The 24831-nt window shown below is 43.3% G+C and overlaps 1 protein-coding gene and 1 long non-coding RNA gene across 2 annotated transcripts in view; one reads left to right on the top strand and one right to left on the bottom strand.

The window, feature by feature from the left end:
• The window catches only part of M1AP (meiosis 1 associated protein), a 104658-nt gene that overhangs the window by 396 nt on the left and 79431 nt on the right, over positions 1–24831 (bottom strand). Inside the window, exons 5-10 of the mRNA XM_017964220.5 lie at positions 23464–23637; positions 18161–18323; positions 16975–17116; positions 3306–3512; positions 1469–1609; positions 1033–1044 (exon numbers count right to left, since the gene is read on the bottom strand). Of these exons, the coding sequence (XP_017819709.4) occupies positions 1033–1044; positions 1469–1609; positions 3306–3512; positions 16975–17116; positions 18161–18323; positions 23464–23637 (839 nt within the window). The remainder of the gene's footprint in view (positions 1–1032; positions 1045–1468; positions 1610–3305; positions 3513–16974; positions 17117–18160; positions 18324–23463; positions 23638–24831) is intronic.
• The window catches only part of LOC128929601 (uncharacterized), a 38810-nt gene continuing 19181 nt past the window's right edge, over positions 5203–24831 (top strand). The window contains exons 1-2 of the long non-coding RNA XR_008476266.2: positions 5203–5390; positions 13577–13643. This is a non-coding gene — a long non-coding RNA (uncharacterized LOC128929601). The remainder of the gene's footprint in view (positions 5391–13576; positions 13644–24831) is intronic.

Genomic DNA, 24831 nt, shown 5'->3' with positions numbered 1-24831 from the left:
AGTCCCAGCCCTGGAGTAACAGCCTCAAGGCCCAGGACAATGATTTGGAGTCCCTTGAGCCTAGCCTCCACAGTGCCTGTCTCCTTGGCCAGTGTCCTACCTCTGGCAGCTTGCCTAGCAGCTAACTTGTTGTAGCCCCTGGTCCTACCTCTAGTTTGGAAATGTCCTTCTGTAATTTTAGCTAAGACAAAATGAGATTTTTTTTTTTTTTTTTTTGAGACAGAGTCTCGCTCTGTTGCCAGGCGCCAGGCCTGCAGTGGCGCGATCTTGGCTTACTGCAACCTCCATCTCCCGGGTTCAAGCAATTCTCCTGCCTCAGCCTTCCGAGTAGCTGGGACTACAGGTGCACACCACCACGCCCAGCTAATTTTTTGTATTTTTTAGTAGAGACGGGGTTTCACCATGTTGGCCAGGATGGTCTCAATTTCTTGACTCATGATCTGCCCCCCTCGGCCTCCCAAAGTGCTGGGATCACAGGCGTGAGCCACCGAGCCCGGCCAAGAATTTTTTTTTTTTTTTTGAGACAAGATCTTGCTCTGTCACCCAGGCTGGAGTGCAGTGGCACAATCTTGGCTCACTGCAGCCTTGACTTCCTGGGCTCAAGCTATTCCCCGACCTTAGCCTCCCAAGTGGCTGGGACTACAGTGAGCACCAACATTCCTGGCTAATTTTTTTGTAGAGATGAGGTTTTTACCATGTTGCCCAGGCTGGTCTCAAACTTCTGAGCTTAAGCGATCCACCTGCCTCGACCTTGCAAAGTGCTGGGATTATAGGCACAAGCCACCATGCTTGGCCCAAAATCAGAATTTTCCTAAAGGCTGTGTTACTAAGAAGCTGAGAAAAAGTTAATAAGGACAAAAGGAAGCCTAAATATTATATAGAACACAGGTCTCATAAAAATATTTCTCCATCCTCAATTACTCTTCCTTCTTCAACCCCGACTGTCTTCAACCCCAGTCATGGGAGTCCTCTCTTCAAGTTACTAACCTTGGTCAGCCTCCTTTCCTCATCTGTAAATGAGCAAACACTTACCTTGCCGGGATGCTGTGAGGATTAAATGAGAAAAATATATGAGCAAGCACTTATCATAAAACCGGAGTGACTGGTGCTCTGCAAGTATTCATTTCCCTTCCCTTGGGCATTTCTTTTCCCACCTTTCCTTCAGCCTTTTCTTTCAAGAGGGCTGTGGTTGTAGTTCCTGTGTAGCTAGTTTGCTTGATGGGACAATGGTCTGTTAAATGACTAATGAGTTATCGTAAACACTACAATTTAAACATATAAATATTATCATATGTAAATGTCCTGGCACACAGGCCTCCCTACCCAGTAAGGGTTCTTATTTTCCCCCCCACCAGGGGTGGGATCTAGAAGGAGGGCTACTCCCTTGGATGGGGGCGGTGTTGGGATGGGAGAGAAGGGCTTTCGAGGACTCTGGGCATGAAGGGGGAGGGAGGGAGGGGAGCGGTACCTTTCTCAGGGCTCTGCTCTCCCAGTGTGGGTGGAGCCGCCCCTGAGGCTTGGCATAGTTGCTGCTCAGGTGTGAGTACAGGTGGCTCTGAACCTGCAAGGGGTTGTAGGTGGACTCCAGCTCCAGGCTGTCTAGCATGCGCTGAGGAAAAGAGAGGAGGGGCCTTACCCAGGGAACTTGAGGTCACAGAACACAAGATGTCAGGCAGCGATCCAGGAGTGTGAGGGAGTGGAGAAAGTGTGAAACACAAGGGATGCCCTGAAGGCTGTGAAATAGATGCTGTCCCCCTGGGTGTTCTGGCCTGAGGTCCAGTGCTTGTGATCTAAGGGTCAGGCATGGGTAGGAGAAGTAGGAACAACCCTAAGTGGTTAGAAACACTGAAAACTCTGGCCCCAAGACGCATGTCCAGGGGTTCTTAGGGGGCCAGCACACATGAATGCTACAAGGGATCCACTGTGAGCACGGAGGGAGGGTGTGTCAGCGGGCTACCCAGCGGGGCGGGGTGCTCACAGCCTGCAAAGCGAGTACAGGGAGTTCTCAGCCTGGAGGTGAGCTGAGCTGAATGGAAAGGGAGGAGGGGATACAGGAGCCTAACATTCCTGTGCAGTCAGGTTTTCCGGCCACAACATCCTGTGCCAGGAACCACTGGCCCCAAAGTGAGACGCTAAGCGGGCCACGGCCACTCGTGCCCACCTCTCTCTGTGTCTCTGTGGCCGCCAAGCCAAGAGCACAATCCCAGGCCTTGTCCTTGCTGCATTTAAGCCAGCGAGCCAGCAGCAGTGTGGTTCCAGTTCTCCCTGCCCAGAGCCACCCCTCCTACCCTCAGCCTGAGGAGACTAGCAGAGCAAATATAGGGAATCCAGATCCCAGGAAGAGGAAGAGGAGGAGGAAGAGAAAATGGCCTTCAGAGTTGTTTGCTCCTCTGCATCTGCATCTGTCTCATTTTGAAGCCCTTCCTATTTTGGGCACCTACATTGGCTACCTTTCCTCCTTTTCTCACTAAACATAAATGAGTGCAAACACAGGTATTCACACATGCACACGTGCAATGCAGAGTCAGACCCCTAAGAACACACCAGCACAGGTGCATCTACATGTACTGCCATCAATTTAGAGACTCAAGCACAGACTCACTTGGGCACAAAAATAAACATACAAAGACACAAAAACCCAAACAGAGGTTGATTTTTTGGGTCTCCTTTTACTCCCTTTCTCCCTTGCTTTTTCTTCTGCCTTCCATGGTGTCTTCTCCTTTCCTTTCCCTCCCAATGTTCTGCTTTCCCTTGTCTAACTTCACAGTCTCCTCTCTGAGGAGGAGGTGGGGGCAGGAGAACCAGCTGGTGCAAAAACTGAACCAAACAAGTGTCTGGTGCCTCCCCAGGAGCTGGAGCTGCTGGTGCTGTGTCTTCCTCTCCTGCCTCCCTGTGCCCTGGCCTGCCATCAGGTTTCTACTCTCTGCTGCTCCCTTTTTTCCTTCATAGACACCCTGTCCTCAGGTTTCAGGTCCGTGTGCATGTTGTGTGTCCTCTAGGATGGCTCTAATTCCCAGTCATCACTGATGCCAGCGTCCCTTTTCTCTCCCAGTTTTTTCTTCTCAAGCTTCATTTCTCTCAACCCAGCCTCTGTTCTATTTCACTCCTTACCCTGCTGCCATACAGGTGTTTCCTCCCTTCTTCTGGCATCATGGCATCATTGCCTACCCTTACTTTCTCTTCTTGCTCTCTTACCATGCCTCAGCTCCCCATCCATCCCCTCATGGGCTCACTCCTTTCCCTCATTCCTTTCTCAAACTCCATTCGCTTCTAGATCTGTCTCATGAGATCTGGGCTCCACTTGCCTCCACAATCTTAAGGCTGTCATCACATGGGTCCTCAGCAAGCAGGGGGAAGGTGCTGGGCAGCATCAGTTCCCGCGTGGCCACCGCCTTCACGAGCAGTGTGAGGGAGCGTGATGGCATGATCACATAGAAGGTGCTGGCAGGGATTCTCTGGCTGTGTCTTGGGCCCAGTGGTTCCCCCTTGGCTAACAGCAGCCATTCTCTTTTCTGAAACAAGGACATACAGAAATACTGGTTCACTTTTAGTCTATGGCATGTTTTGAGGATCAGTCCCATTTGATGTTTTCCTGACTTTCAGGGGTGCTTATGAGGGCAAAGCCTTGTAACTTTGGCCCTGGTAGGGAGGGACTTGCTGTCATTGATGCCACAAGGTACTACTCTTCCTCCCTGGTCTGGGATATGCCAGCAAAAGTACATGAAAGGGTTAACAATAGACAGAAAAGTTATGAAATGCCTTGTAACTGGAAGTAGGTGTTCATCCCACAGAGGGCTACCACATTCAATGGTACATGTGAACTTTTAAGAATTATAATTCTTGGCCAGGTGTGGTGGCTCATGCCTGTAATCCCAGTACTTTGGGAGGCTGGAGCAGGCAGATCATTAGGTCAAGAGATTAAGACCATCCTGGTCAACATGAAGAAATCCTGTCCTTACTAAAAACACAAAAGTTAGCTGGGCGTGGTGGTGTGTGCCTGTAGTCCCAGCTACTCAGGAGGCTGAGGCAGGAGAATCACTTGAACCCAGGAGGTGGAAATTACAGTGAGCTGAGATCATGCCACTCCACTCTAACCTGATGACAGAGTGTGACTCCATCTAAAAAAAAAATTGTAATTCTTAAAAACAGTGTCTTGAAGCCTGTGGTCCTAGCTACTTAGGCTGAGATAGGAGGATCCCTTGAGCCTAGATTAGGGCTGCAGGGAGCCATGATTGTACCACTACATTCCAGCCTGGATGACCGAGTGAGACCCTGTCTAAAAAAAAAAGGAGTGTCTTGAAACCAAGACTTGTATGGGGTGTTGTCTGTTGTAGAAATTTAGTTTTTCTTTTGAGGTTAATAAAGTCTGGTTGTGTTGCTGATAACTGGGATTAGAATGGGCTGACTCTGGAATATCCCTGGAATGCCCAGAGAGGGTACAAGGTAGTAAGGCCAGATGTGGTGGCTCACATCTGTAATCCCAGCACTTTGGGAGGCCAAGGCAGGAAGACTACTTGAGCCAGAGTCAAGATCAGTCTGTGCAACATACCAAGACTAGAAAAAATTAAATACATAAACATAGATAAATGATTGATAGATAGATAGAGAGAAGGTGGTGGAAGCAGCCTGCAAAATGAGAGGAGAAAGAGAGCAGAGACAGGAAAGCTGTGCTACAACAAGGAGGTGGGTGGGTGCTGGGCCCTCGAGATGATCTCAGCCAATCACAGGGCAAGAAGAGTTAGGAATCTGGGGGCACTTCCTCTGTGGATGATGGGTATTATGGAACAGAGGGTGGCACTTTGCCATGTGCCATGGAGATGGCAGAGGTTAGGGCATGGGTAAGAAGAGACAAGCAGATTTCTGAGAAGATTTTATAGGTGTACCCTTTTAAATGAGCCATGAAAATGAGGCAATTTTTTTGTGGTAGTTTTTCAACAAAACCCACAAACTCCAGGAAATGTGGAGTTAGAACTCTTACAATCAGCTCAAATGGTGTCGTCCTACTGGGACACAGACCTTCAGTTACATCTGGTACAAACCATAACAACCTCCCTGCTACATAAGATGGAAGAAAACACATGAGTTCTGGCTACTCTTAAATGAAAAGTAGAGACAAATAATAAAAGAGGAAAGGCAAAAAGGGGAAACATATTTTTAGAGGAAAGAGGAATATCAGTGTCTTGTGGAAGACAAATAGAAAGTGTCACAGTGAGACAGAAAACACTTGCTGTAGCATTAGAGTTAGACCCCAGGGGGCACGTGCTGGGGTGGGTGTGGGGAGGCTCTGTACTTTAAAGCAGTGTCATCATTCTGTGCAATATGGATCTCTGAGGAGGTCTAGTAGGCACAGCATGTGGTAGGAAACCTGTTAACGTCTCCAAGAAAAACAGGTATGTACCATTCCTGTGGTTGCTGACCTCTTTGTGGGGTAGGACTTGACTGATAATTCTGGAGGCATGATGCATACATGCATACTCACTAGAAGGTTTTCGGGGTGGGACAGATGATTTGGGCATGGGAAAATTAGTCATAATCATAATTACAAACTTTAATGGAATGCTCATCAGGCACCAAATACTGTGCTAAGAGCTTAATGGATGCCTTCAGAAGTTCATGCTTTCTTAGTGCTTTGCTTATATCTAGAGATGTGCTGTCTTTCTGAAGAACAAATCCAAATGTGCAGGAAAGTCAGCTTGATGGTTACAATCCATCACGTTGGAAATAAATGATATAGAAATCATGGTGTATGTGTATGTGGGTGGGGGACCTGCCCTGCTCTGAGGACATGGCTTATGTAAGCCTGGAAGGGATAGTAACCAGGAAGTTTCAGGGGACTCCATTTCAGTTGACGTAGTAACTTCTGATGGGGCTCAGGGTTTGGATTATTACTATTATTTTAAATCTTCTATTGTTACATTGGTTCATGCATTTGCTTGTGAATTTGTCTATTAAAAATTTATTGAGGCCGGGCACGATGGCTCACGCCTGTAATCCCAGCACTTTCAGGGTCCGAGGTGGGCAGATCAACTGAGGTCAGGACTTCGAGACCAGCCTGGCCAACATGGCGAAACCCTGTCTCTACTAAAAATACAAAAAAATTAGCCAGGCATGGTGGTGTGTGCCTGTAATCTCAGCTATTCGAGAGGCTGAGGCAAGAGAATCACTTGAGCCCGGGAGGCAGAGGTTGCAGTGAGCCGAGATGGCGTCACTGCACTCCAGCTTGGGTGACAGAGTGGGACTCCATCTCAAAAAAAAAAAAAAGTATTCACTGAGTCCCTATTATGTTCCAAGCACTAGGTGTGGGTACAAAGAACAATGACATTAGGAGAAAAGGAAACTATAGATCGATATCTGTTATTAATATAGATACAAAAATCCTAACAAGATATTAGCAAATCAAATTCAGCAACATATAAAATGAATTATATACTATGGCAAAGTGGGATTTATCCTGGGACTATAAGGCTGGTTTAATACCCCCAAATCAACCAATGTAATATACTGTGTTAAGAGAATAAAGAACAAAAACTACATAATCATCTCAATAGATGCAGAAAAAACATCTGGCAAAATCCAACACCCTTACATAATAAAAATGCTCAGTAAACTAGGAGTAGACTGGGACTTCCTCAACCTGATAAAAACCTCTATTAAAAATCTACAGCTAACCTCATATGTAGTGGTGAAAGAGTGGATACTCTGACCCTAACATCAGAAACAAGACAGAGATATCTGCTCTTGCCGCTTCTATTCGGTATTGTCCTGGGAGGTGTGTTGAAGACTAGAAGGCAACTTCCCACATTTTCTGTACTGTTAGGCTCCTTGGATTCTGGGTATGATCCTGGGGGAGAGGCATCCATAAAGATATTAAGAGTGTTAACATCCTGGCCCTTGGGAACCAATGTTTTCTAAATTTGATTTAGAAAAATATAGTAATGTGACATTTCTCACATCAGAGAGCTATAGTGCAAAAGGTGTAGATATATGTGGAAACAAGTACGTGGGTGTGGAAAGGCAAGAAAGATGAATGGAGACAGGCTGTGGTGGAGGCAAGAAAGGCTTCATAGTGAAATTATTTAAGCAGAATCTGGAAAAAAGTGACTAGATATTTGTCAGGTGGACAGAGGCAAGAGGAAGGGAACAGCAAGAAAAAGGTGTGGAGGTGTGAAACAGTTTAGCATACTTGGAGAACATTCAGTCATTTATTAGTGTGGCTGGGGTGGAGGATGGGAGGGGCACAGGTGAAAGACGAAGCAAGAGAAGAAAGAGAAGCAAGAAGAAAGAAAGCTGAGTCACAGGAAGCCCACTGACCCGTGCTAGGCTGCTGTTCTAGCACCTGTCCATCCCCCAACCCGTCCAGATGCTACATTCTAACCTCATTCTATTCTCTAATGGCTCTTGACCTGCCATCACCCCACTCTCAGCTTGGATTCTTGATCTTGATTTTTTGCCTGTTTGACCAAGGACTTTCCATTTCCCCACCCAGTTATAACCCAACTGGCTCATTGCCTGTGTACTTAGACTCCTGCTGAACACATCATGGCTTGAATCCTATAACTTCTGTGGCCAATTAGGGCAGACATGGCCTGTAAAGCTTTGGAATGTGTCTCCAGAGACTCTGACATTTTAAGTAGGAAACTGAAAGACCTAGGTGGTATTTTCATTTCTTTTTCTAGTTCACACAGACATGACTTTGTAATAGAAATGAGGATGTGGAAAGTGAGTCACTAGCTACATAACTGGGACTACACAGCAAGATTTGGTAATTTAAATGATATTTTCCTGGCCATGGATAGATTCATCTCATAAAAACTTTGAACAATTCATTTTATTTATATATTTATTTCCTACCACATTCCACAAAACAGCTATAGCCAGTTTAGAAAAATGGAACAGTAGGCCGGGTGCGGTGGCTAACGCCTGTAATCCCAGCACTTTGGGAGGCTGAGGCAGGTGGATCACAAAGTCAAGAGATCAAGACCATCCTGGTCAACATGGTGAAACACCGTCTCTATTAAAAAATACAAAAAATTAGCTGGGCATGGTGGCGCGTGCCTGTAGTCCCAGCTACTCAGGAGGCTGAGGCAGGAGAATTGCCTGAACCCAGGAGGCGGAGGTTGCGGTGAGCCTAGATCGCACCATTGCACTCCAGCCTGGGTACCAAGAGTGAAACTCCATCTCAAAAAAAAGAAAAAAAAGAAAAGAAAAGAAAAATGGAACAGTATAGAAAGATAAAATAAGTAATTAAGGGGACTGGGCAAAAGAAAAATAAAAGTAGGGCAATACCACAGTCAGGGTTAGATAAGTTTACAGAAATATAAACCCCCCACTTTTGCTAGAAGGGAGCTCCACAGCTTTTCCTGATATAAAATGTGGGTGAAGCTGTCTGTGGCTTCTTATTGAGTAGTGAATATGTTTCAGAGAATTCCTGCAATCAATATGCTGATAAATTCCATGTAGCTGTAGAGTGATTTAGAGTTTGGGACCTGAAGCCAGCCTTTCAATCCCAGCTCTACCAATTACTCTCTGGGCCTCAGTTTCCTCACCTGTAAAACAGGGATAATAATTCTTACTTCATAGAATAATTATGGGGATAAAATAAGTTAATAGCTGTTGAAGTGCTTAGAACTGTGTCAGGTACATGTTAAGCACCATGAAGTGTTAACTTTTTAAAATTAAAAATACATTTAATTATTAATGTTTATTCAACTTTGTTAAATTAAAAATAACTTGAATAATTCTTAGATATAGATCTATAAAAGCTCTAAAGAATGCTGCCAAAACACATAGCTCTCTTGTGGTCTATATTAATCTAAGAGTGATATTTATGGGAGTGGTAGACAACATATATATTTCAGGAAAGACTGGGAAAAGTCTTGCCTATCTGATGAAGTGATCATTTTCTGAGGAAAAGCAAGTGAAATACCTGAATAAAGCAAAATAATCTGTGAGGAAGACAGAAACAATTTTCAAGTGAAAAACCTGGGAATGAAATAACAAGGCTGTGATTGACTAAGCCTTAGAGTATGTGTAAAATGTAATTTGAAAAGTTACACAAAATTTATAGTCAACGAGGACTGGTAGGTTGGCACTAATCACTACAGCTTAATTACGGCAGTGTGGACTCTGTTCAGAAAAACGGCTCCAAATAGAAGGACAAATGAAGAGGCAGTGTTGAATACACTGAGCTATACCCACACTTGTAGGAAATCCAGGAGCCTGAAAATGAAAACATGGTGAAGCCGGCCAACTGGCTGAGGGGAACTTAGAAGATGTGCTGTACGTCTGAAGAGAGAGCAGAGGGGGAATAAATGAGCATTTAATAAACATCTACTTCTGCATCTAAGTGGGTTGGAGTGGCCAGAGGCAGACTGGTTCTCCTGCCTAGAACACCCAGAAAAGCTGAATAATGTACACAAATCATTTGTTGGAAGGCAGTAAGGAGTTACTGAGGCAATGAGATCTAGAGGTAGCTAAGTCTCTAGAGAGGGAAGAACCCAGAGAGATGAGGGAATTATGATTATTATTTTTTCCCCACCCCTGCCACCGAGATGAGGGAATTATTGCAGGTGCTTATACCCTGGGAGTATATGTTCATTCTGGGACAGAGGGCGTGGTGGTGGTGGTGATCGGAAAAGCTGAGAATCTAAGACTTCCACCTGCGGAGGCAAGTATAGAAGAACAGAGAAACTAGCAGATCTTTTGGTGGAGACTTGGTGGTGGGAAGGGATGGCAATCAAGCCAATTATACTCCAAACGCATTTGCCAAATACTAGAGCTGCATGGGTCAAAAGGCAAAAACACTTAAGGAGAAAGCCTCCAAAAAGTAGAATGTTTTAGCAGATCTGGAAGCCAGTGATTAGAGGTGGGGCCTTCCAAGGGGAGGGGTTACACATAATATACCAGGCTTTCAGTGGAAAACTCTGGAGGGCCAGGAACAAACCCTGGATAGATTGAGCATTAGCAGGACTGCAGCCCAGCCTTGACTCAGCGCAGTTTCTAGTGAAACAGGATTTTCAGCCACCACTCTTATCTGCCTAGTGCTGGAAGGGTGAGCCCTCTCTAGGGAAAGCTAACACCAAGTGGAGCCTTTAAAATTTATTTATACATGATGTGTATCTTTTACTAAAATATTACCAGGTGTGACAAAAGACATGTGCCATATGTCTGAAAACCAAGAGAAAAAAGAGACAATAGAAACAAATCCATAAGTGATCCAGTTATCGGGGTTAGCTGACAAGAACCATAAAATAACCATGATTAGTAGATTTAAGAAATTAGGTGAAAATATGAAGAATTTTTCTAGGGAATTAAAATCTACAAAAAGAGAAACAAATGGAAACTGTAGAACTACTAACCAACCACTGTGTGCAAGTCATGTGCTAGACATGTGCTGGGTGCTTTACACATGCAATATTTAAGCATCTTAAAAAACATAAGAGGTATATTTTATTGTCTATATTTTACATTTGATGGGACAAGAGTTACTAACATGTATGTCATGTACCTTTTCCCTTCTTTCCTTCTCTCTCACTCTGCTTTCTTTGTTTTTTTTGAGATGGAGTCTTACTTTGTCACCCAGGCTGGAGTGCAGTGGTACGATCTTGGTTCACTGCAACTTCTGCCTCCTGGGTTTAAGTGATTCTCGTGTCTCAGCTCCTGAGTAGCTGAGACTACAGGCATGCAACACCACTCCCAGCTAATTTTTGTATTTTTAATAGAGACAAAGTTCTGCCATGTTGGCCAGGCTGGTCTTGAACTCCTGACCTTGGTTGATCTGCCTGCCTCTGCCTCCTGAAGTACTGGGATTACAGGCATGAGCCACTGCACCCAGCCCTCCCTCATTCTATTTGTACTGATGAAAGGAGAAGCCTTATCAGCTTTATTTCTTAGTATTTTAAATAGGCAGAAAGAGACAGGACCTTAGAGAGAGGAGGACTACATTATATTAGAGAAGCTACGTCAATTTATAATATATGGCTGAGAGAGGGAGGAAGAGGATTGAGAGAGGAAAGGGGACTGAGCGGGGAGGGGGAGAGAGAGAGAGAGAGAGAGTGAAAGGTTCTATGAACAGCTTCAGGTTAGAGATAATTCAGGAGGGGGGGAAGAAAATTTGAGAAATATATGTCATTGTGGGTTATGAACTAGATTCTCTTTGGTGTCCTTTGAATGCACAAATCACTTTAAAATTTAGTTTTGGGCCTCTGATAGTACTCCATATGTGCCATTTGTGCAGAGACTAAGCCACATAGGGGCCACTAAATTTGTTAGGGTTACAAATAGATGAATATACCAATGACTAGTGAGGTTAAGCATGTTGCCTAAGTTCACGTAGCTGGGAAATAAAAAAAGCTGTCTGAAACCTAAGGGCATCTGATTCTACAGTCCAGGATTTTCCTGGACAATACAAATTATATTTTACCACAATATATTAGAAAACTGCCTTGCATTGACTCCTCCAAAAAGAGAAGTAAGAAAGGGGGAATTTCTACTCTGGACCTAAATTTGATCAAAGCCTAGGAACTGGTTAGTAAAGTGGCAAAGTGGTAGAAAAGACACTATGTCAGTCTGGAGATTGAGTAGTCAAATTATTTCTTAGACTTCAACTTAAAACATAGGATCATATATTTAAAAACCTACTTGAAATATGCTTTTCTCCAGAAACAGCATACAAAAGTCTAATGACAGGTGAAGGAAATTGGAGAGTTCTCATTCAAGAAGTACCATTTCAGCTTGGTCTTTCAGGATAGGGTAGTATTTGAACACACAGAGATGAGAGAAAAGTCAACATGAGCAAAGTCTCAAAGGTGAAAAAATTCAAGGTATGTATATTAATTTGGTTGGAGTGTATGGTACATGAAGGGGAATAATGGGAGATAAGATGGCACCTTGAATATTAGGCTAAGGAATATGGACTTTATGGATAAACGATAGTAAGCCAGAAAGTATTTTTAAGTTGAATAGTGGCAGAATCAGTGCTGTATTTCCAGAAGATTAATCAGTTGGCAGTAGGTGAAATGGACTAGGAAGGGGAAGCACTAAAAGCATTGAGACAAGTTGAAAGATTATTGCAGTATTAAAGGAAAAGTTAAAAGGTCTTGAACTGGGCCGGGTGCGGTGGCTCACGCCCGTAATCCCAGCACTTTGGGAGGCCGAGGCGGGTGGATCAGGAGGTCAAGAGATCGAGACCATCCTGGTCAACATGGTGAAACCCCATCTCTACTAAAAATACAAAAAAATTAGCTGGGCATGGTGGCACGTGCCTGTAATCCCAGCTACTCGGGAGGCTGAGGCAGGAGACTTGCCTGAACCCAGGAGGCGGAGGTTGCGGTGAGCTGAGATCGCGCCATTGCACTCCAGCCTGGGTAACGAGAGCGAAACTAGGATAGTGATAACAGGTGCAATAGGGATTAAACAGGCAAGGCTTAATTCCCTATTGAGTACTGATACATAGAACAACATGTGATAGGGAAATGCTTCAAAGAGATTAAGCTGGTCCCAATGTGCAGGGAAAACCAAAAGAGGGAGAGCTTGGAGGCAGGGAAGCTAGTTAGGAGTTTACTGAAGAAGTCTTGGTGAGACAAGCAGTGGGAACAGGAAGTAAAGAAGAGTTACTGCTCATGTTATAAGTGGAAATTGATGTGATTAGTGATGAAGTAGGTGTGAAGGGTGAGACGGCTGAAAGTGACTGAGGTTTCAAGCCTGGGTGACTAGACAATGGCGGTGCTGCTATTAACAGAAAGGCAGAAGTTAGAATGAGAAGTTGGCTGGAGGGGAACATCACAATGTGAAACAGAAGGCAAGAGAGTTAAATAGGGAACTGATTTGAAATCAGATTTTTAAAGAACATATGAAAAAGGTATATTAAAGAATAGAAAACCGAAGAAGGAGTTAAAGCAGCATGTCAAACTTGTAAAAATAGGTTTAGGAAGGTTGAAACCTAAATAAGTCCTGTCACACTTAAAAATATTTGTTGTTGAATGGATAAGCTGAAGTTTGTGAAAAGTTTTTCCTCTGTAACATTATGCCATTCAGGATTTTTGCTGCCTTGGAGAAAATGTCATGTGAAAAGTAAGAAGGAACTGGGTTCACGCCTGTAATTCCAACACTTTGGGAGGCCGAGGCGGGCGGATCACGAGGTCAAGAGATCAAGATCGTCCTGGCCAACATGGTGAAACCCTGTCTCTACTAAAATATAAAAATTAGCTGGGCGTGGTGATGTGCGTCTGTAATCCCAGCTACTTGGGAGGCTGAGGCAGGAGAATTGCTTGAACCCGGGAGGCAGAGGTTGCAGTGAGCTGAGATCACGCCACTGCTCTCTAGCCTGGTGCCTGGCGACAACAGAGCGAGACTCTGTCTCAAAAAAAAAAAAAAAAGAGAGCAGGACACGGTGGCTCACGCCTGTAATCCTAGCACTTTGGGAGGCTGAGGTAGGTGGATCACCTGAGGTCAGGAGTTCAAGACCAGCCTGGCTGTCATGGTGAAACCCCATCTTATAAAATTAAAAAAAAAAAAAAAAAAAGAAAAGTGAGAAGGAAGAGGTATTTATACATTGTTTTGCTTCTTTCTTTTCCAGAATAGGAAAGTGGTCTTTAGGCTAGAAGAGGTGGACCAAACACAGTAAAGAAAACAGCTCAAGACGGGTAAGCAGCTATTATGAGTACTGTGCCACTTTAAGTGAGTTCAAGTCTGCTGAAGTACAGAAGCATGGGGTGTAAGTGAAGAGAGAATCGGCTTCAGCGTTATAGTCTGTATTTATCTGGCTATATCCAGAGTAGGGAATTTAACAAAGAATTTAAAAACATGGGCTTTGTAGTCAACAGAACTAGGTTCAAATTCTTGTTTTATTTTCTTTCTTTCTCCACTCCCCCCTGCCACACCCAGATAGGGGCTCCCTCTGTCGCCCAGGCTGGAGTGCAGTGGCACTATCATGGCTCACTGCAGCCTTGAACTCTTGGGCTCAAGTGATCCTTCCACATCAGACTCCTGAGTAGCTGGGACTACAGGCATGAGTCACTGCTACTAGCTTATTTCTTAATTTTTAATAGAGACAGGGTCTTGCTCTGTCGCCCAGGCTAGTCTTGAATTCCTAGGTTCAAGTAATTCTTGTGCCTTGGCCTCCTAAAACGTTGGGACTACAGATGTGAGGACCTAGTCAGGTCCTCAAATTCTGACTAGGCTACTTTGGGAGCTGTGTGATCTTTGGTAACTCACTTGGTCTTCTTAGGCCTCAGCTTCCTCTATCTGCAAAAGTTGGAAATAACAATCCCTACTTCACAGGGCATCGTGAGGATTAAATGAGGTAAAGTATGCAAAACACTTGGTTAAGTGACTACCGCTTAGTAAATGCTCCAAAATATGGGTATCTATTAGTGACAGGTCAACTACATCCCTATGCTTTTCCATGAGAGAAAACTAATAAAGAAGAGGTTTCTTCATGCCTACAACAGTGCTTGGCACACAATGGTCAGTAAATACTTGATAAATAAATAGATAAATACAGATCCTCAAACCCTGAGTTTAGTGGCAGGGATACTCTAATCTTGGTTATGTAAGCCAGGATGGAAGGGAATACTTTTTACTATCTTTATTATTATTATTTTTTGAGACAGGGTCCTGCTTTGTTGCCCAGGCTGGAATGCAGTGGTGCAATATTGGTTCACTGTAACCTCTGCCTCCCGGGTTCAAGTGAGTCTCATGTCTCAGCCTTGCAAGTAGCTAGGATTACAGGCACACGGCACTATGCCTGGCTAATTTTTGTATTTTTGGTAGTGTTGGGATTTTACCATGTTGGCCAGGCTGGTCTTGAACTCCTGGCCTCAAGTGATCTGCCTGCCTCGGCCTCCCAAAGTGCTGGGATTACATGTGTGAGCCACCACACCACACCAGGTTATAGTTCCTATAACTCTTCCCTGCTTACGACATTTGGGTTGTTTCCAATTTGTCACTATTGTAAATAACACTGCGATGAACATGCTGGTACATATGTCTTAGCTCCCTTTCCTGACTGTTTTCTTGGGCTACATTCCCAGCAAAAGTTAAGGACATCATTTTTTCCAGAAAATTTCCAACCTCTCTAGCAGTGTATTAAAATGTCAGTGTATGTTTAAAATATCAAATACTATAAGAATGTATTGAAGCCACCTGGGAGAAATTCCTCCCCATTGATGTATCATCTCAGATTCTGAGGAACTGGGTTGAGCAAATAGTAAACTGAGCTGTTGGGAACTAACAGTTACAACCGTCTGTCATCTCTGCTCTGCAAAGACAGGAGATGGGTGTTCTTCAGACAGGAAACAGGAACTCAGTGGGTGGACCTAAAAGGGAGTGTGGGCTTTGAAACAGGAAAAAAAATGCTTCTGATAGTGAAAGAGACTCATTGCTGGCTGTCCTGATCATCCTACTCGGTCAAACCTTTATTCCATATCTGTCCTTGCATTCTATTTGCAGTTGTTTTAATTTTGCTTTCTAAGTGTTGTGTTAGTTTCATGTGACTGCTGTTATTTTTTCTATTTCAGGGAATGATATCCATCTAGTTGTTCGAGTCAGAAACCAGGCAGTTATTTGATACTTCCTCTTTCTTACTCCCTGTATCCAATCTCTTAACCAAGTTTTGACAATTCTGTCTCCAGAATATTTCTACACTTGGTCATAGCCAAAAGACCAAGAAGCAATTCTAAAGTATTTCTCTAATTGGTTTGCTCATCTCATCTTGGCTTGCATTGTTCTAGTCCAAGCCACCATTGTCTCTTGCCTAGGCTACTGCAGTGCCCTCCTATCTCATTTTCATGTTTCCATTTTTGCTTCTGCAAGTTCATTTTAAAAACTTAAATAGCGCCAGGCGCGGTGGCTCACACCTGTAATCCTAGCACTTTGGGAGACCAAGGCGGGTGGATCACGAGGTCAAGAGATCGAGACCATCCTGGTCAACATGGTGAAATCCCCATCTCTATTAAAAATACAAAAAATTAGCTGGGCATGGTGGCTCGTGCCTGTAATCCCAGTTACTCAGGAGGCTGAGGCAGGAGAATTGCCTGAACCCAGGAGGCAGAGGTTTCGGTGAGCCGAGATCGCGCCATTGCACTCCAGCCTGGGTAACAAGAGCGAAACTCCATCTCAAAAAAAAAAAAAAAATAACTAAATAAATAAAAATAAAAACTTAAATAGAAGATATTTCTTGTGATTTGTTTCCATAAGTCCAAAGTCCTTAATTTGGCCTACAAAGCTTTGTACGATTTGACCCCTGCTCACTTCTCCAACCCTACCTTTGTCACTCTCTCCCTTCCTCCCATTTTCAGTCACAATGACTTTTCTGTTCTTGATTTTTCTCTCAGCTCTTTCCAGCCTTAGGGTCTTTGCACATACCTTTTGCTGCACCTGGAATGCTCCTCCTGCCACCTTTCGCCTAGTTAATTCTCACTTATCTTGTAGGTCTTAGTCACTTCTATCGACAGGCTTTCTTATAGCAGCCTCTTCTTTTCCTTTATAAACTTCCCATAATTAAGAATATATATATATTTCTGTTTCTTCCATCAGAGGGTGGGTTTCTTGAGGTCATAGTAATGTCTTTTAGGTCACTACAGAATACATATCTAGGGTTTGACACAATGTCTGGCACAGACTAAGTGCTCTTCATTTAAATGAACCATAATGTCTATTACAGTGTTAGGAAGGAAGTAGGTTTTAAAATACAGGTACTTATTGAAAATTCCCTGTTGCCATTTAAATGTTAAGCTTACAAATCGGGGATTTTCAAGTTTAGTATTGTATAACTCAATTCGGGAATTATTCTCTATAGCATGAAACCAACAAAAGGCAAGTCATATTTACTCTTAATTTCAGGGTATTTCCAGTTTTTTTCTGTCTTCTTGAGGGTTGAGGCAGGTTTAGGATTAGGCAGAGTTGTTAGCTGCTTTTCTGTGGTTGGTACTTTAAAATAATTATTCTTTTTCACCTGGGGACATGGGTACTCACCAGCAGGCTGTGACACAAAGCATGGAAATGTTGCTGATTTGTCTCCAGCTCATCCCAGTCCAGTTGCCAACAGCTTGTAGGTCTGAGGATGAATGGGAGTCCATAAGTCAATGACTCGCAGAGCCCGCTAGATTTTAAAGCCCTAAGAAGAGATAATTACAGTGAAAGACTCCTTAGTGATATCTAGAACCTCTACTTAGATCCATTTCAATTCAGCTTTACTCCAAGATGCTACTGTGAAAGCTTTTAGATTAGGGTCTGTGAACTATACATCTTTTTATGGCCAGCATCAGGCATAGTATCTAACACACAGAGGATTGTCAAAGTTCGGGAACCTGTGCATGTGCATACTGGTAGGAACTGAGAAGAATTGAAGTGGTCTCTGCCATCATTGCTAATTCATTGCTGTTCTTTTTCTTCTTCTTTTTTTTAAAAATTAGACAAAGGCTTGCTCTGTTACCCAGGCTGGAGTGCAGTGGTCCAATTATAGCTCACTTCAGCCTTGAACTCCTGGGCTCAAGCAGTCCTCCTGCCTTAGCTTCCCAGACTGCTGGGATTATAGGCATGGCCAGGCCTGCTAATTCTATCCTACAATTGGTTCCCCTCGAAGAAGGAATTCTAGTACTTAGATCAATGGGAGATGAATTCTAGTACTTAGATAAATCTAGAACTTAGGTAAATTCTAGTACTTAGATAAATAGTACTTAATTCTAGTACTTAAGTGCTAGAAATAGTACTAAATTCTAGTATTTAATTCTAGTACTTAAGTACTAGATAAATGGGAGGGGGCAGGAGTAGACATAGGATTTACTTAGTACTAGACTTAAGTACTATGTCTAAGACCGCTTGCTCCTTGAAGGTTGCATCTCTGTCTTGATGCCTAAACAAAGTAGTTATTCAGTAAACATTTGCTGAATGAATAAACACCTTTTCAATGAGTCAAAAGAAAAAGAATCCTCATGCAGACCTCAGATTGTGCTACTGCAACACTTCTCCCACCATCTGCACATTTGGCCTCCACATGCTGAGTAGCCTGACTTTGCTTCTTCATGTCATAGCTGTAACTGCTACTTTGGAAATGACTCTTGCTGGCCTGACACTTTAGAGATACCATCTATTTCTGGACTTCCTAGCCACGGACAAGAATAGCATTTGCATGGACTGGGGAGGGTCCTTTGGACCGTACTTGATAACTTGGAGCTTGTAACGAGAGGCTGATGATTGGGAAGCCATCTGGTAGAGTGTGCTGAAGTCTCCTTTGGGGTCATCCATTCTCAAGGAACCGTCAGCTGTGCCAGGCAGTAGGGACGGGCTGAGCAGTCGCTCTTGGAGATCACATTTCAGGCACACTACAATAAAAGCAGCATTGGAGGAAGGAGTGTGGGTCATAAGTTACCTTAGGCTATGCCGTTAAGAAACAACATCTGGTATCCATTCCTTCTCTACCAGGCAAGCAAGGGATAGGAGGAGGCAGGAGAGTGGAAATAGGAAAGCCTGACTGGTTTGGGAAGGGAGAGTAGGTCTGGAACCTATAGTATCTCTATAGCTCTACATAACAGTTAACTTATTTTCAAGGGTCTGATGTGATTTTTATTTGTTTTACTTCTGGGCTGGCTGAGCCGTTGTCTCATAGTGAGACATCTGGCTTGTGATCCAGTCTGAGGAACACGCATCTTCTGTGGAGGAGGTAGCTAATACCAAAATATGCAGAGGCCCTTTGGCAATCACAGAAGGAAATCTTGCTGCTTCCTTGAGGCTAAGGCTTGGCAACAGTGCAGGTCAGATGAAGGAAGAGCAGGAAAGCAGAAGTCAGGCAGTCATATGACTGCTACTGTTTCTTTGTGGGCTAGTTCAGGGACATTCAGGGTGGGGGGAAAGGAGTAAGTTCCTGAAATAGTTTATTTTTTAATTCCCCAAAGAAACATGAGTTTAGGACCTTCTGGGCCTTGGAGCATCACAACAGCATCAGAAAACAGTTCTGAGGAGTGCTTAGGCTAGGTAGGAGTTACTCATCTAGGTATTATACTCTTCTGTATTAAGCTTCTGTTCCAGTAGGTAACTGCATATGCCACAGTTTATGATGTTCTGTTGCACAAGCTTGAATCCTTGATATTACACAGTTCTTCAATAAAATGTATACCTGATTTGAATACTGATAACAAACTTGTGAATATAGGAATGTTGAGTACTTCTGAGAAGGCTGGTAGTTGATGTTAGTGACTTGTGAAGTGACTGTACTAACTGCAACATAAGGTAAAAACATAGAAACAACATAGAAAAAAATATAGTGGCAGAATAGATGTCAGATCCAGCTGTCCCTCCTGGGCCACGTGAATAAGACCTAGACATTAATTCTGGGTGAGATGGCCCTCAGCCAGACATGTCCAAGAGCCCAGGAAGTCAGTAGGAGGGACTTTGCCTAGGACTCCCGCTTCCTCTCATTTCCTCTGTGCTTGACATCTCCATTTCCAGTCCTGGGGCTTTAGGACTGGACAGTGGTGTTCATCTGGCTGAGGTTTTCATTCTGGTTGCAGTAAGATTCATCTAGGGTGACACTCCTCAACCATTTTGGTATTAGGGACAAGTTTAATACAAGACGATTTTTCCACAGGGTGGTGGGGGATGGTTTTGGGATGAAACCATTCCTCCTTAGATCATCAGGCTTAGATAATTAGTTAGATTCTCATGAGGAGTGCACAACCTAGGTCCCTTGCATGCATAGTTCACAATAGGGTTTGGGCTCCTATGAGAATCTAATGACACAGCCCATCTGACAGGAGACAGAGCTCAGATAGTAATGCTCACTCACCTGCTGTTCACCTCCTGCTAATCCAGTTCCTAACAGGGCCCAACAGGGTTGGGGACCCCTAATCTAGGGAACTTGAAAAAGATACTGATGTCTGGGCCCTACCCCAGACCAATTAAATCAGGGTCTCTGGGGGTAAAGCCCAGACACTGGTATTTTTTTTTTTTTTTAATAAGTTCCCCATGTGATTCTTATTGCAGCCCTGGTTAAGAACTACCCAAACTATGGTCTCAGCAGAGTGTCCCAAAGCTGGGAAAGCTATTTTAGCAGGGCTTAAATCTAGAACCAGGTGTGCTTCTCCCACCCAGATCCCAGATACAGATGTGGCAGACCCCAAACCTAAGAATAAAAAAAGAAACTCATGTGTAGCTCACTGTGTGGTCTGTCAGAGGAAGGCCCTTCTAAGGGACACACCTAGATATGGGGTGAAGGGCCATAGGCAGTCAAAGAGGCAGGTAGCATCAGATAGAGAACCTTGTAAGAAGGAGTCAGAGTGAACATCTGAGGTGCATGCCCCAAAGAGTCTAGAGGAGGAAAGCTTGGGGTTTTGGTTTTCTTTCATTTTTTTGTAGTGAGCCATAGTCCAGAAATCTACAGGCGTGGCAATACATCAATTTTTAAAGTAATAACGACAGCATAGTCTTTATTGTGGTTGTTTAAAATCTCAGGTGGGTCATATCCACCCTAGAAGAGGCCTAAGGTCCCCAGACCTCATTCCAGCTGTCCTGAATATCTGGATTCCAGTGAAGACCTTCCCAGCAGAAAATCTGACTACAGTCTAGATCTAAGTTCCACTGTGCATCCTGAAGACCTACAGAGTTCTCAAAAAAATGGTTATAGATGGAGATAAATATTCTGGCTCTGACCCTGGTGCTGAAAGCTTTGGAAAGAGAGAAGGGAAGCCAGATAAATTCTGATTAGCATCATAAGCAAATGCCATGCAATAGTGGAAGAAAGGCTGGTTATAGGAGTTCCTGGCCTCTGAGGGCCCCAGCCCTCCTAATGAAAGAAGTGAATCTCTAGCCCCTTTGTTCAGAATTGCTCAGTACAAGGCAGGTTAGTATAGTAGATAAAGGCCCAGGTTCTGGAGGAAGACAGACCTGGGTTTATGGACATTGTTTGGGCTGAGAGTGTCAAGTGCACAAAATACAGATTTCTGATCCTAAGGGTTAAGAGTGGGCCCTGTTGCCTGGCTTCAAATCCTAGCTCTGCTACTAATATTCTGTGTAGCCCTGAGAAGTGTGTTTAATTTCTCTAAGTCTCAATTTTCTCATATGTAAAATAGGGGTAATACTGTATTTAATTGAGTTGAAGACATTTTTTTTTTTTCATCTCTACATGTGTCTTACAATTGCCATTGGCCATGCAGGCACTCTAAGTTCTTACTTACTACTTTAACCTAAAAGAGCTCTCTCAAAATAAGTAAAATAATACTTCTAAGTGACAAGAAAGAGCTGTGTAATGTTCAATGGGCAATGTTTTCTTTCTTTTTTAAGAAAATCTTTATTATAAAAAATTAAAAATTTTTTTTTAATTTTATTTATTTATTTTTGAGACAGAGTTTCGCTCTTGTTACCCAGGCTGGAGTGCAATGGCGTGATCTCAGCTCACCGCAACCTCCACCTCCTGGGTTCAGGCAATTCTTTTGCCTCAGCCTCCTGAGTAGCTGAGATTACAGGCACGCACCACTGTGCCCAGCTAATTTTTTGTATTTTTAGTAGAGACGGGGTTTCACCATGTTGACCAGGATGGTCTCGATCTCTTGACCTCGTGATCCACCTGCCTCGGCCTCCCAAAGTGCTGGGATTACAGGCGTGAGCCACTGCGCCTGGCCTATTTATTTATTTATTTTTTTAGAGACAGAGTCTTAACTCTGTTGCCCAGGCTGAAGTTCAGTGGCTCCATCATGGGGTCACTGCAACCTTAAACTCCTGGGTACAAGCGATCCTCTTGCCTCAGTCTCCTGAGTAGCTGAGACTACCAGTGCATACCATCGTGCCTGGCTCATTTTTTATTTTTATTTTTTGTGAAGACAGGTCTATGTTGCACAGGCTGTTACTAACTCCTGGCTTCAAGGGATCCTTCCACCTTTGCGTCCCAGAATGCTGACATTACAGGAGTGAGCCACTGCACCTAGTTTGTTTTCCTTTTTACTGGTACATAAAACAGTGGTATATCTTATAATTGATAGCATCTTAGTCAGTGACATATGGTAACAGTACTGCCTCATAGTGTTGTGTGAAGATAAAATGGGATAATGCAAGAAATGGAGTTAATTTAATGCTTAGCACAGAGGAAGAGCTCAATAATGTTAGCTATATGCTAGCTTCTGTATAAAGTTGCTAGCTTCCTTAAATAGGGAAAATGGATAAGTGAATTCCAAAGGATAGGAAAAGGAGAAATTGGTATTATCAACCTTGGACAAAAGGGGTGGAAAAAAAGTTCTGGGAAGAATATTTTATACAAAGAAAAGCCAGATTAAAATCAAGTTAAGTTGGCAAAGCCATCCTGGGCACTAGGTTGAAATCGGGGAGAGAAGCAAAGACTTGATGGCCATCCCGAGACAGAAAGGGTCTTGGAAAGCATTAATCCTGTGTAATAACACCTCCGAAAAGCCCTTCCCTATCCTGAAGAAACAATGGTCATAAAGAGTTTTATAATAGCTGAAGAAAAGGAACATATATAAAAACTCAAATATACTTCTAGTGGCCAAGAAAGAGCTCTCAAAGGAGGCAGTAACCCCAATGAGTTGTATCAAAGCCTAGGAGAAGGGCTTTGGTAAACATCACATTCAATTTAGCCTTCAACCCTCAATGATCTCTGTAGCCACTACCACTACCAGTATTCTGTTCAATGAAAAAGATGGGTACAAACTCCCACCCCTAAAAAAGACATACTTTGGTAATTTCTCTTTGGAGCTGGTCCCTGAGGACTCAGCTTTCCCAGCCTCAGTGTGGCTGATTAGCCTGATGGGTAGGCCCATCTGCAGGCCTGGCTGCCCCAGGTCCTGCCTGAGCCAGCCTTCAGAAGAGATGGGAGAATGGAAATGGCCTTATTCTTACCATTTAGTGGGACCTGGAATAAAGTATAATTGCCAGGTAGAACAGTATCCAGAGTATTTTTGGCATGCCCAGAACACTGGATTGGTCTCTCGGTTTCAGTAATTGCCTGAACTGCTTTGTGAACAAGGTTTTGGGCCACTGGTTGTCCTCCCTGGGGTGTATCTCTTTAGTTTTCCCCCATTTGTTGCCTCCCTAGTGAGATCTTTGTTTAACCTTGGCTCTCTTCCTCTTGCCACAGGCCCTATTGATATTGTTGAGGTAGCACCATGCTCCCAATTTTAATGCCAATAATATTTACCACATTAAAAATGAGAATATTGAGAAATGTGATTCATTGTGTTCTTATGTAGTCTAGCCAATTCCCCATCATTGAGGTGTCTGAGACTTTGCCCCTAAACTAACTGGCCCTCACTGGTTGGGCTTAATCAGGTTCAGCTTTCTAACCATGATTGCTTTCTAGAACTTCTCTTCTTATTCCTCATGCTTATACTGAACAGCCTCATCCAATCCTCTTCCAGTCCCTAAACCTCAACCATGCTATATTCCACAGACTCACCAATCTAGAGCCCTGATCCCAGATAAGAATAATCATAGTCTATATATATTTTGGGGGTTATGTACTTGGATTATCTCTGGCTCTGGAAATGTTGCTGAAACACTGGGAAGAAAGAAGAAGATGAATTTGTTCTTGGTCTGTTCCACTGTTATGTAGCCAGGCTTTGAAAAATATCTCCATGCTGACGATATCATTGTCTACAGTCTGAAGGTCAATGTCAGTTCCCGGAATAGAACTCTCTGCAAAAGAAAGGGAAATAAAGTGTTCACTTTGATAGTAAATTTTGAATAATGTAAAACTTTAGATACATTCATCTTTTCTTATTTGAGATGGGGTCTCATTATGTCACCCAGGCTGGAGTACAGTGGTGGTTCATACATGCATTCATTGCTCACTGTAGCCTCCAAATGCCTGGGCTGTAGCAATCCTTCTGCCTCAGCCTCCTGAGTAGCTGGGACTATAAGCACTCACTATCATGCCTAACTAATTTTATAAAAAACTTTTTTTAAGAGATGAGGTCTCTTTATGTTGCTCAGGCTGGTCTCTAACTCTTGGCATCAAAGCAATCTTTTTGTCTTAGCCTCCCGAGTAGCTGGGATTAGCTGGGATTATAGGCACTTGTCACTGGCCTGGCTTCCACACCCATTTTGTGATCCATTGACTGTACCTCTAGACATCTAGCCTAGACACATTCTTGAGTAGTACACAAAGAGACATATGCAAAGCTGTTTGTTACAGCATTGCTGTAATAACAATCAAAACCCCCATCAGGAAGCAGTTCAAATCCCCTCAATAGGAAAATTTTAGATAAATTATGGCACACTCAAACTATAAAGTATTATGTGTGTGTTAATAAAGTAAAGCTGAATGTACTCACATGAAAAACTAGGAGATAGTAAGTAAATAAAGGAAGTTGTAGAACAGATATAATATGATCCCATTTATATAAAAATAAAACTATCTGCCTAAGTACATATATATGTATGTATGTAAATGCATTTTAAAAAGCTCTGGAAAGCTATCATCAAACTGTTAACAGTGGACAGGAAGTGGAAATAGCACAGGGTTCTGAGATATTTTCCCTTTTTACTATTCATACTTCTATACTGTTTGAATTTTATTGGAGTCCTGTATTTCTTGTGTTAAAAAAAAATTCTAGGTCGGGCATGGTGGCTCACACTCGTAACCCCAGCACTTTGGGAGGACGAGGCAGGTGGATCACTTGAGCTCAGGAGTTAGAGACCAGCCTGGCCAACATGGTGAAATCCCATCTCTAATAAAAATACAAAAATTAGCCAGGTGTCGTGGCAGGCGCCTGTAATCCCAGCTATGTGGGAGGCTGAGGCACGAGAATCGCTTGAACCTGAGAGGTAGAGGTTACAGTGAGCCAAGATTGGGTCACTTGCACTCCAGCCTGGGCAACTCCATCTCAT

Source organism: Callithrix jacchus, chromosome 14, assembly GCF_049354715.1.
Source record: "Callithrix jacchus isolate 240 chromosome 14, calJac240_pri, whole genome shotgun sequence".
Lineage (NCBI taxonomy): Eukaryota > Metazoa > Chordata > Mammalia > Primates > Cebidae > Callithrix > Callithrix jacchus.
The sequence above is the reverse complement of the archived record's forward strand: the minus strand, read 5'-3'. Positions and strand labels throughout refer to the sequence as shown.